General features: G+C 45.6%; 1 protein-coding gene across 1 annotated transcript in view; it reads left to right on the top strand.

Moving 5' to 3' along the window:
• LOC117443697 (proline-rich protein 12-like) overlaps window positions 1–12930 on the top strand; it is a 57690-nt gene extending 44760 nt beyond the window's left edge. The window contains exons 10-16 of the mRNA XM_034079602.1: window positions 1629–1762; window positions 3163–3824; window positions 6294–6413; window positions 9043–9140; window positions 9286–9417; window positions 9925–10020; window positions 12051–12930. Coding sequence (XP_033935493.1) covers window positions 1629–1762; window positions 3163–3824; window positions 6294–6413; window positions 9043–9140; window positions 9286–9417; window positions 9925–10020; window positions 12051–12185 — 1377 coding nt within the window. The 3' untranslated portion in view covers window positions 12186–12930. The remainder of the gene's footprint in view (window positions 1–1628; window positions 1763–3162; window positions 3825–6293; window positions 6414–9042; window positions 9141–9285; window positions 9418–9924; window positions 10021–12050) is intronic.
• Window positions 12931–17500: the final 4570 nt, after the last annotated feature.

Genomic DNA, 17500 nt, shown 5'->3' with positions numbered 1-17500 from the left:
TACACCACAGGACACGGTACACCACAGGACACGGTACACCACAGGACACGGTACACACCACAGGACACGGTACACACCACAGGACACGGTACATACCACAGGACACGGTACACACCACAGGAACACAACACAGGACATGGTACACACCACACAAACACGGTACACACCACAGGACACGGTACACACCACAGGACACGGTACACACCACAGGACACGGTACACCACAGGACACGGTACACACCACAGGACACGGTACACACCACAGGACACGGTACACCACAGGACACGGTACACCACAGGACACGGTACACACCACAGGACACGGTACATACCACAGGACACGGTACACACCACAGGAACACACCACAGGACACGGTACACACCACAGGACACGGTACACCACAGGACACGGTACATACCACAGGACACGGTACACACCACAGGACACGGTACACCACAGGACACGGTACACCACAGGACACGGTACACCACAGGACACGGTACACCACAGGACACGGTACACACCACAGGACACGGTACACACCACAGGACACGGTACATACCACAGGACACGGTACACACCACAGGAACACAACACAGGACATGGTACACACCACACAAACACGGTACACACCACAGGACACGGTACACACCACAGGACACGGTACACACCACAGGACACGGTACACACCACAGGACATGGTACACTCAGAGGGACACGGTACACACCACAGGACATGGTACACTCAGAGGGACACGGGACACACCACAGGACACGGTAAACACCACAGGACACGGTACACACCACAGGACACGGTACACACCACAGGACACAGTACACCACAGGACACGGTATACCCCACAGGACACAGTACACTCAGAGGGACACGGTACACACCACAGGACACAGTACACCACAGGACACGGTATACCCCACAGGACATGGTACACTCAGAGGGACACGGTACACACCACAGGACATGGTACACACCACAGGACACAGTACACACCACAGGACACGGTACACACCACAGGACACGGTACACACCACAGGACATGGTACACTCAGAGGGACACGGTACACACCACACAAACACGTCTCTGTATTCTGTTTACATATCTTCTCTGACACATGTCACCGGTACATGCAGGCGGCTGCAGACTAGTTACTAGTACCGGTTTAATACAGAAATACTGACAGAACCACATCCAAAAATCCATTACTCCATTATTAAAAAAAACTATTAAAATGGCCCCTGTTTGAAGAGCCATTTGTGCCGAGGTGCTTCTCCACTGCTGTGTGATGAGCCATCTGAAGATCACAGTACCCAGAATGCAGACTGTTCATCTTCTTTACAGTGTGGCTCGTAGAATCCAGTTGGGTTGGTCCTAATGTTCATCCCGTTTAAAGTAATTAGATTGTTTTTCATGTTGCTGATGTACCACATGTATTGTTAAAATGTATGTTTAGTGTTCTTATTATTTGTATTTCGTTGTTGTAACACATTGTACAACATGCTTTGACATATGTTTTTGATATGGTCATGCCAATTAAGCTCCATTTAATTTGAATCAGTGTTTCATATAGAACAGTACTGTTTCCTTACTCTTGATCTCTCCTCCTTCAGTATCTGGGATACTTTGGTGATGCCAAAATGCGCTACCAGCGTCTGTATGTGAAGTTCTTGGAGAACGTCAACAAAAAAGATTATGTGAGAGTGTGTTCTCGGAAGCCCTGGCACAGAGCCGCTCACACGCTGAGGTGAGGACACTTGAGTTTGTTACTTTCATTCAGAGGCAAGGACATAGAGATGAGCTGACACAGCTGGAGCTGCAGATACAGATGTGAGGAATGAGACGTGTGTATTGCTGGGGTAGTTTCTCAAAAGAAGTAATGCATTAATAGTTACTTAAAAGAAAAGAATGCCTTTACTAAATGACTCACTGCTGAAAGTAATGTAACTAGTTACATTACATTTGGACTACTCTGTAACATCACCTGAGATGCACTATATGACAAATAACAATATAAAGTGAAACCTCATGTATGACTACCTCTGTTACTGCTTTGTGTTTCAACAGCCTTAACTTCACTTCACAGAAATTCTTTGTCATACATAACTTAAAATAAGTTATCCTTACAACCATCTACTTGGTACATTTAACAGAACAGAGCCTATGCTTTGTTCTGTTAAATGCTATGCTAGATGTATCAATCTTACTGGACATGCTTATCACAGAAGTGATTAAACCTCATGAGGCGGAGTCTCTCAAATCGGTCAAAGTCAGCACAAATTTGAAATAGTGTGCATATCTCCAACCCTCAAAAGACGTCTTATGCCATTCTGCCATTTTTGCTCTGTCTCCTCATTCATGAACTTGCTCGCTAAAGTTACTTCCCTTCATACACCAACATATCTTAAAGGGGACCTATCATGCAAAATGCACTTGTGTACGTCTTGTATACATGAACATGTGTCCCCGGTGTGTCAGGGAACTCACCAAGTGTCAGAAACACAACCCTCTCTTTTCCTCCGTACCCACATCTCTAAAAACAGATCTGATACAGATTTGAAATATCTCTGACGTCAGGAACGAGGAGCTCCGCCTATATGGGCAACTCTCCACCTATCAGGAGGAGACAGCCACGGCCATTGCCTTTCGAAAGCGCTGGAGACACTGTAGTAGATATGCCAGGCCTGTAGGTGGCGCTGTAGTCTGCCACAAAAGAAGTGAAGAAGACTTCTCAGATTCAGCCCCTGCAAAAACAGGGCTGGAAAAGAGCAAATAGAGCGAAATGAGGCGTGGCTAAAATGCATGATCTGTTTGGTATTTTGAAGAACAAACTTCACGGACATGTTTTATATAGGTATGGCCCTACAATATATTATTCAAATATAGCATGATAGGTCCACTTTAAAACAGTTCAGACGAGTGTGGCCAAGCTAAAATGGACGTTTGATTCCCGTTATGCAGATTAAAGTAACGTGATCATTTCAGGCTATGTACATGTAATGTAGTTGTTGCTGTTATCCATTACATTACTGCGTTACAGACACATGTAATGTGATTACTCTAACGTGTTACTTTGCTCCAACACTGGACATGTGTCTAACATGTAGACAGCTCCCCTCACTGTGTGTTTACTCTGATGATTGACAGGCACCAGTCCCTGCCCAAACAGCTGCCCAGCACTCACAATGTCCCCCCGACTCAAAGAGAGAGGGACGACAAAGAGAGGCAGAGAGAGAGAGAGCTGAAGGAGAGGAGGGAGAAGGAGGAGAGAGAAGAACACGAGAGGGAGAACATGGAGAGGGAAAAAGAGGACAGAGAACAGAAGGAGAGAGAGCGTAAAGAAAAGGAGAGAAGACAATATGAGACGGAGAGAAAAGAAAGGGAGAGAAGGAATAGAGAGCAGAGGGAGAGACAGGAGCGGGAGCAAAAAGAAAAGGAGAACACTGATAAAGAGAGGGAGAAGAGGGAAAGAGAGAGGATAGAAAGAGAGAAGGAGATGGAATGGAGGGAGAGGGAGAAACTGGAGAGAGAGCTGAAAGAGAAGGAGGGTAGAGAGAGGCAGAGAGAGAAGGAGAGAGAGCAGAGAGAGAGGGAGGACCAAAGGGAGCAGGACAAAGAGAGAAAGGAGAGAGAGGAGCGAGAGAGGAGGGGTGCGGTGGAGCTTGGGAGGCTGGAGGAGAAGAAGATGGAGCGAGGCTCCAGAGACAAAAGCTCAGAGCACCCCCCCACGAAGAGGAAGAAGAAGTGGCTGAAGGAGGTGCCGTCCTCCTCCTCAGAGTCTAACTCCTCCCCCCCCAGTGATGATGAAGGTCAGCTTGTGTGTGTGTGTGTGTGTGTGTGTGTGTGTGTGTGTGTGTGTGTGTGTGTGTGTGTGTGTGTGTGTGTGTGTGTGTGTGTGTGTGTGTGTGTGTGTGTGTGTGTGTGTGTGTGTGTGTGTGTGTGTGTGTGTGTGTGTGTGTGTGTGTGTGTGTGTGTGTGTGTGTGTGTGTGTGTGTGGCTAGTCTGAAGTACTTTGTAGACTGCAGGGTAGCTGGTGGATTTACTCCAGGTGGAACTAAAGTCTAATTTAACACTTGATTATATTTCACATCATTCATCCAGATCTGTGAAGTAACTAAAGGTATTAAATACATGTAGTGGAGTAAAAGTACACCATGTACCTCTGAACTGAAGAGGAGTAGCAAAACATTTAAATACTGAAGTAAATTCCCTAAAATTGTACGTAAGTGCAGTACTTGAGTAAATGTAATTAGTTACTTTACACAACTGATCACATGTCACTGTCTTCAGGGGCCTCATTTATAAAGGGATATACGCTAAAAAAATGGCGTACGCCAGTTTCTACGCAATGTTTGCGATTTATAAAATACTAACTTGACGGGAAAACGTGCGGTCCTCCACGCAAACTCTAACCCATGCGTACGCACTAAGCACAAACACGGGAGAGAAACTGCGACACCGTTGGCAGAAGGAAGAATGGAGAGAAATGTGTGGAAATAATACCATAAATAAAATGTTACCTCTCATTTATCATATATGAAGAATTCATTTTCACAAATTGATTAAAGCCAATCTTAAAATGATTTAACAAACGCCTGTTTGAGACTCCTCAGTGCACACACACATAACCTGGAGAAATAAATAAATACGGATATGTTATTTAAAACCACCTCGAATATGTTGTGTTAATGTTATGAAATGTTTTCTCATAAATGATGCGGTGAGCAGGAGGACAGAATTACGTCTAAACTGACGCCGTGTTGCATTTCTATAGGTTGTAGATACGAGCATGGTTTTATATACTATCACGTCTAATCGTGTTTTATGCCGTTTGCCAAGACGTGATAAGTCGCTCGTAAAACACAGGAGGCATGGAAACTAAGAACACCACGTGTGGTCGATTGTACAGCGAATATAACGCAACACATTGGTTGTATTTCCTCTAACTGGTTGCTGGGGGAGGGGGGGGGGGGGGGGGTTTGAGACGCACAGGCTGCAGTGGAGACGCTGCGCACAGCTGATCGACAGCTGGGACACAAACCACCAAATACAAAAACGTAATTCAGATCCAGTCGTCATGACTCCACTCCGGAGGGATTCCCCGATCACTTCTTACAGTCTCTCATCAAGGGGGGTCTCCTGTCCCCGGTGCAACCACACTGCCTGAGGAAGGCTATGTGTATTGTTTTTGTCATGAACCTTTTTCGGACCACTTATTTATTTATGTTGGTGCCGATCCGACCTCCTGCTGCTGCTCTGTTCAAACGGCATCCACCAAACAATGTGATTTATCTCCACCTCCCCAAAATAACCAACACCTGACACGGTGTGAGATCTTTTTTAGCTGTTCTGTCGTCATTTCTTGCTCTCCTTCATGCAGTCAGTCAGGATGAATGAATGAATGAATGGATGAATGGATGAATGGATGGATGAATGAATGAATGGATGAATGAATGGATGAATGAATGCATGAATGAATGGATGAATGAATGAATGGATGAATGAATGGATGGATGAATGAATGCATGAATGAATGCATGAATGAATGAATGAATGGATGGATGAATGAATGAATGAATGGATGAATGGATGGATGGATGAATGGATGAATGCATGAATGGATGGATGAATGAATGAATGGATGAATGGATGAATGAATGGATGGATGAATGAATGGATGAATGAATGGATGAATGGATGAATGAATGAATGGATGAATGGATGGATGGATGAATGAATGAATGAATGGATGGATGAATGAATGGATGAATGAATGCATGAATGAATGGATGAATGGATGGATGGATGAATGAATGAATGAATGGATGGATGAATGAATGGATGAATGAATGCATGAATGAATGGATGGATGAATGAATGAATGAATGGATGGATGAATGGATGAATGAATGGGCGTTTCTTTGACTGTTTATAGGCACATCTGGGCGTTACGTGAAGCCCGCAAAAGCTGCACCGCATTTCGAGTAGATTGTGATTTATAAAGGGAAACCGGCGTAGGAAGTGCCGTACGCACTTTCCTCGCCGGTACGCAATGTTTGGTGAATCGGAAAATGTCGTTTCTGTTCCTATTTTTTGGATTTCTACTACGTAAGCAACCTTCCCACGTGAACCCTACGCACGGCGTTATCAATGAGGCCCCAGGTCTGTTCTTGCTCTGTGCTTATGTGAGTTATATGTGCGCCTTGTTAGTGTAAGAAATGACCCCAGGTCAGATTCTGCTGTGCTCAGGCCTTCAGTGCAGCTGCTCTGTGTTTCAGGAGCTGTGCGGGGGGGGGTTAACAGCAGAGCCATGAGGGAGGTCTTCAGGAGCTACGTGGAGATGCTGGTCAGCACGGCTCTGGACCCAGACATGAGTCAGGCCCTGGAGGACACTGATGGTGAGCAGGCAGTAGGACCAGCAGGAACACAAGGAAGGCTTCAGGAGATGTGTGAACACACTGAGAAAAGACATAGACTGTTGTCAGGGTAACGCCATATCACCTAACTGCTTTTCAGAGACCATACCTGTGCTTTCGTAACTCAGGTGATGCATTTATGAGAACGTGCAGCATCACCCCCAGTGAGAGGACATCATGAGGTGGAACACGTGGGAGATATGGATGAGGCTTACTCCCCTCACAAGAACTGTAATGTTTTATATTTGTGTGGCATCACTTTTGTCCCGCAATAGAAAACATGTTTTCATCTTAATTGAATCATCCCAGTATGTGGAGACAGAGCCGACAGAAGGTCACTGCTGACACAGATCTGACACATTTAAGGAAGTCACATTGACAAATAGTAAATACACTTACTTTTTAAGTCCAATGATCTTTGAATTGTTCGTAGGTCAGTCCAATGATCTTTGAATTGTTCGTAGGACAGTCCAATGATCTTTGAATTGTTCGTAGGTCAGTCCAATGATCTTTGAATTGTTCGTAGGACAGTCCAATGATCTTTGAATTGTTCGTAGGTCAGTCCAATGATCTTTGAATTGTTCGTAGGACAGTCCAATGATCTTTGAATTGTTCGTAGGTACAGTCCAATGATCTTTGAATTGTTCGTAGGTCAGTCCAATGATCTTTGAATTGTTCGTAGGACAGTCCAATGATCTTTGAATTGTTCGTAGGTCAGTCCAATGATCTTTGAATTGTTCGTAGGACAGTCCAATGATCTTTGAATTGTTCGTAGGTCAGTCCAATGATCTTTGAATTGTTCGTAGGACAGTCCAATGATCTTTGAATTGTTCGTAGGTCAGTCCAATGATCTTTGAATTGTTCGTAGGACAGTCCAATGATCTTTGAATTGTTCGTAGGACAGTCCAATGATCTTTGAATTGTTCGTAGGTCAGTCCAATGATCTTTGAATTGTTCGTAGGTCAGTCCAATGATCTTTGAATTGTTCGTAGGACAGTCCAATGATCTTTGAATTGTTCGTAGGTCAGTCCAATGATCTTTGAATTGTTCGTAGGACAGTCCAATGATCTTTGAATTGTTCGTAGGTCAGTCCAATGATCTTTGAATTGTTCGTAGGTCAGTCCAATGATCTTTGAATTGTTCGTAGGACAGTCCAATGATCTTTGAATTGTTCGTAGGTCAGTCCAATGATCTTTGAATTGTTCGTAGGTACAGTCCAATGATCTTTGAATTGTTCGTAGGTCAGTCCAATGATCTTTGAATTGTTCGTAGGTCAGTCCAATGATCTTTGAATTGTTCGTAGGACAGTCCAATGATCTTTGAATTGTTCGTAGGTCAGTCCAATGATCTTTGAATTGTTCGTAGGACAGTCCAATGATCTTTGAATTGTTCGTAGGTACAGTCCAATGATCTTTGAATTGTTCGTAGGTCAGTCCAATGATCTTTGAATTGTTCGTAGGACAGTCCAATGATCTTTGAATTGTTCGTAGGACAGTCCAATGATCTTTGAATTGTTCGTAGGACAGTCCAATGATCTTTGAATTGTTCGTAGGACAGTCCAATGATCTTTGAATTGTTCGTAGGACAGTCCAATGATCTTTGAATTGTTCGTAGGACAGTCCAATGATCTTTGAATTGTTCGTAGGACAGTCCAATGATCTTTGAATTGTTCGTAGGACAGTCCAATGATCTTTGAATTGTTCGTAGGACAGACAGACAATGTTCTGTTTACAGAATAAATAACATAATACAATTAAAGCAATTATGAGAAAAATGATCATGTGAATATAAATGAAAAAGATAGTTTCAGAAATGTGTCAAACAGACTCCAGGGGCCGCAAGAATTACAATGTTGGCGTCAAGCAGGCACAACCACAACTCATGATCCAGATGCAACCATTGGACGTGGCAATCTGCAAGAGAGACATAAATACTCCTGAGACAGAAATACATTAATGGGAGACATAATGGGGACATGAGTTAGAGGTAGAGAGGTAGCGGGGACAGGATGTTGGTTAAAGGCCCCCGACAGTCTAAGCAGCAGCAGCAGCAGCAGCAGCATCGCTAAGGGCTGGTCCAGGGCCAGCTGAGCCAGCTCCAACTATCATCTTTACCAAAAATGAAAGTCTTAAGCCGAATGTTGAATGTGGGCTTAAGACACAGCTGGTTCCTCAGGAGAGGAGCCTGATAGCAGAAGGCTCGGGCTCCTGTTCTACTTTAGGAACTATTGAAGATAAGAGCTGCACTAGTTGGAGGAAAGGGTGCAAGAACACTCTTTTACAATGCTATGCACACCAGCACTGAGACCCCCACCTACCTTTAACATCCTCTAACTGTAACCATCATATTCTGTGACAGTGACTACAGAAAGCCTATAATGTAATACATTTCCGCATTAAAATAAACTAGATATTTCATATCATTGATAAATGTTGCAGTGAAACTAGAAACAGTTGTTTTTATTATGGAGTGTGTTTTCTGATGAACACCTTTAGAATGTGACTGTATGACAACTACCTTAGGGCTTGATTGAGAGGCCTCTAGTGGACATATTGTGTGTTTTAAAATTCAAGATTTCAATATAAATAGTTGTTGCACTTTTACTCCTCAGATGAGTTGTACCTCCCACCCATGAGGAAGATTGACAGCCTGCTGAGCGAACAGAAGAAGAGGTTGTTGAGAAGAGTCAACATGAGTGTTCAGCACCAGGTAAACATCTCCGTTTCCTTCTTCTCTTTCCTCAAACCACAGACTGTCTGTTGATCATGAAAAACAACCTATACCTGGGTGTGTGTCTTTGATACCTTACACACATCTGAATGTGTGACGCTGCATTCTGCTCTCCTCTCTCCAGGAGTTGCTCCACATATTCCCCAAAATGATGGCAGACCCGCTGGAATCTGGGGCGGTCAAAGTTCACCTCGGTGGGGAGGGTTACAACCGCAAGACCCTCAACAGGGTGAAGAGGAGCATCAACAAGCAACAGGTCAGAAACAAAGCCCCCCCCACAGGGAAGTGCTTCTCACGGCTGAGCTTTTCACATGTGGAACATCAGGAAGACATGAGCTGAGCACAAACAGAGACAGTGGGAGTCACCCTGTTTACCATCGATCTGAACTGGGCATGGACATTCATCTTTACGTTTTGGAAAAGATTGCAAGATGTAACAAAATGGTAAAAGGTCCTCTCACTTTGATAGTAGGATAAGCGGTTGAGGATCTGTGAAGGTTGTGGGGGGGGGCTTATGAACATAAAGGCAGAGGAGAAGAGTTCCCATTGTAACGTGGTGAAGACAGAAAAGAGACAAAAGAGGAACGTGAATGTAGACCACCACAGAGGAGGAGAACATATCTCCTCAAAGAACATCCTACAGTATCTAACTTCAGCTGGAACCCATTGTGAAGTATTATTAAGTTGAACTGCTATGTTCATTGTGCTTTATCAAATGGTGGGGAAACTCTTCAACCTTGTTTTCTCTCACAACCCTTTTCAGGATCTGAAGCTCTCAATAGAAACGTGTCGGATCTACAGTCTGTATCACTCCCTTCACCACTACAAGTATCACACCTTCCTGCACTGCAAGAAGGAGGTAAGCAGAGCCGCATGCCAAATGTGTTTGAAGCTGCTACAGCCGGCGTATTTACCATGACTCGACACAAATACTGTATGAATGTGTTTGAATGTGTGTGAATATCTTTGACATTGCATTTAGCTGAGGCTTTTATCCAAAGCGTTCAACCAACAAGATACAACCTTGAAGAAAACAGAATCAAGTACATCGGGTTTCAAAGAGCCAAAACATTTCAAGTGCTACTCAACTGGCTTTAGGTAAACCAGTCCTTTGTTAGTATATAAGTGCTCTGTTAGTAGTTCTATCCTCGAGGTGGAGTCGAAGGAGATGGGTTTTCAGTCTGGAAGGAGAAGTGTTGGATGGAAAATAAAAGGTTTATTGTTCACACAAATGATAAGTTCCACTCCAGGAACAGGGTGTGTGTGAGTGGCTGAGACGTCCTCCCCGGACCCTGCCTACTGCAAGACAGACCAGAACCAGGTTTCCACATGGAGTGACTGATGACCTGATTCTGATCAGCTGTCTCCGGCCAAGCCACTCCCATCACTCCAGCAGCCGGTGCTCTAACCACACCCACTGCCACAGCCTTGCTTAGCCATCCTTGCATTTGGTCACACAAAATAATGTAATCTGATTACATCTTTACAAGTAGGTTGACTTTCAGCCAACTCTGTTTCATGGGCCTAAATATGACAGGTCAATGGTTGTGTGTTTAACTTTAATAAAATAAAAAGTAAACAATTGTTGAGCCTTTACTTTACATGTCATACAGCTTAGCCTTCTAGGATGCAATTATATCCACGTAGAACCTCCAAAGAATTACAAATAAACCATTCTCACATGAATCAATGTCGTCATTGAGTCACACAGACTGACCCGTTTCCAGACACAACAAGTATTTCTTTGATGCATGTTCACTGGCTTCGGTGCCACAAGCAGGCTAACAATAGATGTTTGATTTGCCATGGCCGACTGCAGAGGCCTGTGCTGCGAAGCCGGTTCAACCTAACCTGGATGTGTTGGAGTTAGCCGGTTGGCCTAATCCAAAACATACGCGCTCTCGCTAAGCGGTCCTACGACACGGGTTATCAAGTGGATCGCTCAAGCCAGCCGTGTCCTCTCTAGTTAGGTGCGCGTTCACATGAGAGGGGTGGTATCTGGAGCATTCGACCAATCACAAACATGGAGAAGCGCACTGACAGCGCAGCGTCATACTTCCTGAATGAAAAGTCAACTATAATATTAGACATATGAAGAAGTTAAACTTTAAACATCCATGACTTAAACACTTGATCAGGATCAAAGCCTCAGAGCTGCAGCTGCAAGGTGAACACAGCTGGAACAGAACACGTGTTTGAATGCGTTCATTAACAGGTTCATGATATCACTGCCCGTCTAACACACCATCTGACTTTCATTACGTTTGTGTTTCCTCAACTTAATGTGTTGCTTAAAATAATCCTTCTGCATCCAGTCTGTGACGCTGTGAGTGCTGCACGGCCAGATACGGCTCAGTGACTCAGATCAGGAGATATGTGATACATTATGAAGTGATATGCCGCGGACTGTACTTAATGTACTCTGATCCGGGTACTTATGTTGTGGCAGATATGTAAGTAAGCTTTCTTAACGCTAATGTTATAATAGTCAGATTGCTCTGAAGATGGAGGTGATATTCTATTCATGTTCACGTTCACACAGTCGGTGATTTTTGCCGGCCGTCTTTCCTGCGACGGCAGCTTTTCTGTATTTCCTTTCTCCTGTGATATGACTTGGTGTGTGTGTGTGTGTGTGTGTGTGTGTGTGTGTGTGTGTGTGTGTGTGTGTGTGTGTGTGTGTGTGTGTGTGTGTGTGTGTGTGTGTGTGTGTGTGTGTGTGTGTGTGTGTGTGTGTGTGTGTGTGTGTGTGTGTGTGTGTGTGTGTGTGTGCATTGGAATGATCCACATGTATCCCTGCCTGTCCTCACGCCATAAGCTGCTGCTCATAACCAATTGCCCCTTGCGGGATTAATACAGTTGTTGATTGCCCTCCTGTGTGTTGCTGTGCAGACGGACAGCGTGCAGCAGGCTGCTGAGGACCCGGGGCAGGAGGAGGTGGTGCAGCAGTGCATGGCTAACCAGGGCTGGCTGGACCGCCTCTTCTCCTCCTTCGTGGACCTGATGAGCCTCAGCGCGAAGGCCTGAGAGGAAGAGGACCTCGCCCGGCACCCGACTCACACACGCACCTCCGTACGCTGGCGGAGCGAGAGCAGCCACTGTGGGGTTGCTCCTGGGAGGGTCTCTTGTGTGGACAAGTGATCTTTTATTATTGAGCCCGTTTTAAAGTATTTATTTAAACATATGAAATGGGTGGTAGGGAGCTAAGTGACTATGATGGACTTTTCTCCAAAGTCAAAAAAGGGACCACAAGATCATTTGTGTACCATCGGTCTGTAAGTATGTATTAACAACTATAATTTGTATTATTTAAGTACATTTCCAAAGTGACCGTCCAGAAAGGGGATTAGTTGCTGTTATGATTGAAGTGGCAGCGCGTAGCTCCTCCAGGACAGACACAGTGAGGGTCAGGACTGTGATAGTTCTCCCTGCTCAGTGACCACGCCCTTGGTGGAAGAACTGTACTCACCTCAGCTGTGTTCTTACTGTTTGTTCTTCTGAAGACACGGAGGGATTTAATGCCTGAAGAGACGATGAATGAAAAAAATATAAAGCACGACTTTCTTGAAGAAAGTGTGAAGTGAAATGATCCAAAAGCATAACGTAAGTGTTCAATGTTAGTCATTTGATCTGTTTGTTGGTGATGGGTACCTCTCTTGATTTGCCCTCCCAGAGGATCTTCCTGCAGAGCCATTTTGTTCTTTTGATTGTGTAAATATTGTACAGCTACTTCGTTCTCTAGTTTCCAGTTGCTCTTACATGAAATCCTGTATTTGACATAATGAAATAAAAAGTGATGATGAATAAGCGACCTTGTGCCAAAGTCATTTCACTACATGTTGTGCAAAGCGTAACCACCACAGTATGCCGGCTGCTGGGCTCCTCCGTGCAAAGAGATATAGTGCTTATCATTTTGCTGAAAAGTGTGGCTGTCGTTCATCTGAGTACACTTGAATGCACCATGCGAGTAGAAAGATGGCAACCGCAAATCTGGCTGCCTGACGCAGTACGGTGCACGTCACCTCCATGCCATCACCACACTTGCATCTATTGCAAATCTGAGACGTAGGCTCCTGTAAATGTGTTAGAACTAGAGCCGTACTGTTTTTAGCGAGCTTCGTGGTGTGCTTTGGTCGGTGGAGTGATACAGCTCTGTGTACCACTCAGTCAGACCAACAGTATTACAGTGTAACATTCAACATAACAACATGTGATATCACTTAATAACCGTTTGAAAACACTTACGCTGCAACTGACCAATGAGACGGCTGCCAGTCTGAGATGTATCCATTATTTTACAACCATCTAAAAAGAAACAAATGCTCGAGTGTATGCACGTTGATATTCATTCACAATATACAGCAGTGGCTAGTTTGACAAATGTACATCTCTAAATACAACCCTTTGCTTTAGAAAAGGTCACCAGTACTGTGAAGTATCTGCAACATGTGTTCAGAGGAAGTGTGTGTGCAGCTGTGTCTGTGAGCCTGTACAGAGGAGAGGCTCACAGAGGACAGGAAGTGTGTGTGCAGCTGTGTCAGTGAGCCTGTACAGAGGAGGCTCACAGAGGACAGGAAGTGTGTGTGCAGCTGTGTCAGTGAGCCTGTACAGAGGAGGCTCACAGAGGACAGGAAGTGTGTGTGCAGCTGTGTCAGTGAGCCTGTACAGAGGAGGCTCACAGAGGACAGGAAGTGTGTGTGCAGCTGTGTCAGTGAGCCTGTACAGAGGAGAGGCTCACAGAGGACAGGAAGTGTGTGTGCAGCTGTGTCAGTGAGCCTGTACAGAGGAGAGGCTCACAGAGGACAGAGGAAGCGGGACAGAGAGTCCTATTTCCTGAACATAGAGGGAAAGAATTGGCTAAGTTAGACAAGCTGGGGTTTAGAGGCGGTGTGATGGAGGAGGCACCGAGAGCAGAAACAGGAAGGGGAGGAACCGGGGGGCGGGCAGCGACACACATCTGGAGACAGTTAAGGTGGAGGAGAGGGAGAGACAGGGCACAGACTAAACAGACTTCTTCAGACAGAACAAAACATACATTCTAAATGATTTAAAATTGTGTAGAAGACTTTTCATCGGGAGAAGCTGGAGATCACAACCTGCCAGTTAGGAACAATCCAGAGGAAGAGAAGAAGGAAACCAGACACATGCAGAGGAGAGAGGAAAGAGAAGGCGTCACAGACCAAAGCAGGCGCTGAGGAGGAGTGGGACACGGACAGGATCTTAAAGGATCACAGCTCTTCTTCAGGTAAAGTCATTTTGATTGACGTTCGTAAATATGTGTAGATTTCACATCGGGCTGCCAAACCTACGCACGCAGTAAGCTAATGCAGAGTACACAATGAAGGGTTTCTGACGGTCCGATTCCCACTGGAAGCAGCCAACATCCTTTAGGTTGGTGACAGCTGCACATGTGAGAATACATATATCAGTAAAAAGTCCGTGTAGCCCGGGACACAGCGCCTGAGGCCCAGGGACCAGGGAGCACGTCCTCCGCAGCGCAGACCTGTAGACTGAGAGAGTGCTGCAGGCGTGGGAAATGCCTTGCTCTGTATTATTAGGTCTGCTGAGGAGAGGAGGGAGCTTCCTTCCTGTTGGCAGTCTGACTTCCTGTTTGGGGTCAGTACTGAGGGCCACTTAGTGACAGACTCATCACATGTTCACTGTGAACATGGTCACATGGACACACATGCACATTCAGTGTTTTAAATAAAGTCACTGAGGATTATTTGTTCCAGACGTGGCTAACAATCCAGAGGCCTTGGTAGATGTGCGTCACGTGAGAGTGTTTGTTTGGAATCCTATTTAACCAAAAGCCAGACAACGCCGCCTTGGAAGGAAATAATTATCCCAAGTACCAACAAGGAGACGTGGTTCCAACTCATCAAATGTTTTATTTCATGTATTAAAATACCTCTAAGAACACATTAAGAACAACATCCACGCTGGAAATAAAGGGGACTCTGAAGTCAGGGAGGCTTACGGAGGATGGAGGTGACGAGGGGAGAGAGGGCCATCAAAGCCAATCACTACACACTCACTCACACGGAGGGACACCACATCACAGCAGGGGGGGGCAGCACCACACCTTTGGCTCTCAGCAACTAAAGAGGGGCAAACAAAATACACTTCCTGGGGTAAACAGTCAACACAAATGAATACAGCAGAAAGCTCACACACCTTCCGGCGCAGACTGAGAACTCATCGCCTTCGACTCCACTTCGAGGATAGAACTATTAACAAAGCACTTATATACTAATAAAGGACTGGCTCCACTGCATGTATTAATACCTTCAGGTACTTCTCAGATGAAGGATGTGAATCTAACCAAGTGTTGAATCAGACTTTAGTTCCACCTGGAGTAAATCCACCAGCTACCCTGCAGTCTACAAAGTACTTCAGACTAGCTGCACCTTCACCAGCTACCCTGCAGTCTACAAAGTACTTCAGACTAGCTGCACCTTCACCAGCTACCCTGCAGTCTACAAAGTACTTCAGACTAGCTGCACCTTCACCAGCTACCCTGCAGTCTACAAAGTACTTCAGACTAGCTGCACCTTCACCAGCTACCCTGCAGTCTACAAAGTACTTCAGACTAGCTGCACCTTCACCAGCTACCCTGCAGTCTACAAAGTACTTCAGACTAGCTGCACCTTCACCAGCTACCCTGCAGTCTACAAAGTACTTCAGACTAGCTGCACCTTCACCAGCTACCCTGCAGTCTACAAAGTACTTCAGACTAGCTGCACCTTCACCAGCTACCCTGCAGTCTACAAAGTACTTCAGACTAGCTGCACCTTCACCAGCTACCCTGCAGTCTACAAAGTACTTCAGACTAGCTGAACCTTCACCAGCTTTGAGAACACTTTCATGATCAATCATTATAAAACATATCATATATATTATTCTGAAATGGACCAATCTGCAATGACTACTTTTACTGTCTTTCACTATATTCTGATGAGAATACTTTCTACTTTCACTTGAGGAACATTTTGAATGCAGGACTTTTACTGTGACAGAGTATTCCTACACTCTGGGACTTCTACTCAAGTACAAGATCTGAGTACTTCTACTTCTGAAGAAGGTGCACACAAGTCAGAATCTCCACTTGTCACATCGACCTTAATTACCCAACAAGCTGGGCAGTAACTCATACAGTTCTGTCTTTAAGGGTACTGGGTGTGAGACGGTGTTTGAGGAGACTCAGAGGAGCCCCTCGTCATTTAGAGGAGCAGTCAACAGATCAATGCCAATCACAACACAACTATCATATCACACGTCCATCATCTGTTCCTTAAAGGGGACCTATCATGCAAAATGCACCTTTGTACGTCTTGTATACATGAACACGTGTCCCCGGTGCGTCAGAAACACAACCCTCTCTCTTCCTCCGTACCACATCTCTGAAAACGGATCTGAGACAGACTGATCCAGATGTGAAAATAGTCTGACGTCAGTGACGAGGAGCTCCGCCTACCTGGCCAACTCTCCACCAATCAGGGGAATGAGAGGTTGCCGTGGCATGGTAACAGCATGGTAACATGACGCCCGTGCCACGCCCCCTCCTTTGCAGGGGGCGTGGTCAGCAGGGGGCGTGGTCAGCAGGGGGGCGTGGTCAGCTGCAGCGCATGCAAAGACGGGCTGGAGGAGAGCAAAATAGAGCGAAATGAGGCGTGGCTAAAATGCATGATCTGTTTGGTATTTTGAAAAAGAAAACATCTGAACACCTTATACAGGTATGGCCCTGCAGCATAGTATTCACATATAGCATGGCAGCATGTTGCTCATGATGTAACCCTGGTAACCTGAGGGCACAGCAGCAGGCTGTGGACATGTTGCTGTGACTCTGCTCTGTCTCTTCTGTCTCTGCAGGATGTCAGTGTCTCGGAGCTGTTTGTGCTGCGTCAAATATCTGATGTTTGTCTTCAACCTCATCTTCTGGGTCAGTATGTGCTCTGTCCCCTCTGTCCACTCTGTCCACAGTGCTCTGTCCCCTCTGTCCACTCTGTCCACAGTGCTCTGTCCACTCTGTCCACAGTGCTCTGTCCCCTCTGTCTACAGTGCTCTGTCCACTCTGTCCACAGTGCTCTGTCCCCTCTGTCCACAGTGCTCTGGCCACAGTGCTCTGTCCCCTCTGTCCACAGTGCTCTGTCCCCTCTGTCCACAGTGCTCTGTCCACTCTGTCCACAGTGCTCTGTCCCCTCTGTCCACTCTGTCCACAGTGCTCTGTCCCCTCTGTCCACAGTGCTCTGTCCACAGTGCTCTGTCCACTCTGTCCACAGTGCTCTGTCCCCTCTGTCCACAGTGCTCTGTCCCCTCTGTCCACAGTGCTCTGTCCACAG

The sequence above is a fragment of the Pseudochaenichthys georgianus genome, unplaced genomic scaffold (assembly GCF_902827115.2).
Source record: "Pseudochaenichthys georgianus unplaced genomic scaffold, fPseGeo1.2 scaffold_661_arrow_ctg1, whole genome shotgun sequence".
In the NCBI taxonomy this organism is placed as follows: Eukaryota; Metazoa; Chordata; class Actinopteri; order Perciformes; family Channichthyidae; genus Pseudochaenichthys; species Pseudochaenichthys georgianus.
This window is presented reverse-complemented; position numbering and strand designations above follow the sequence as displayed.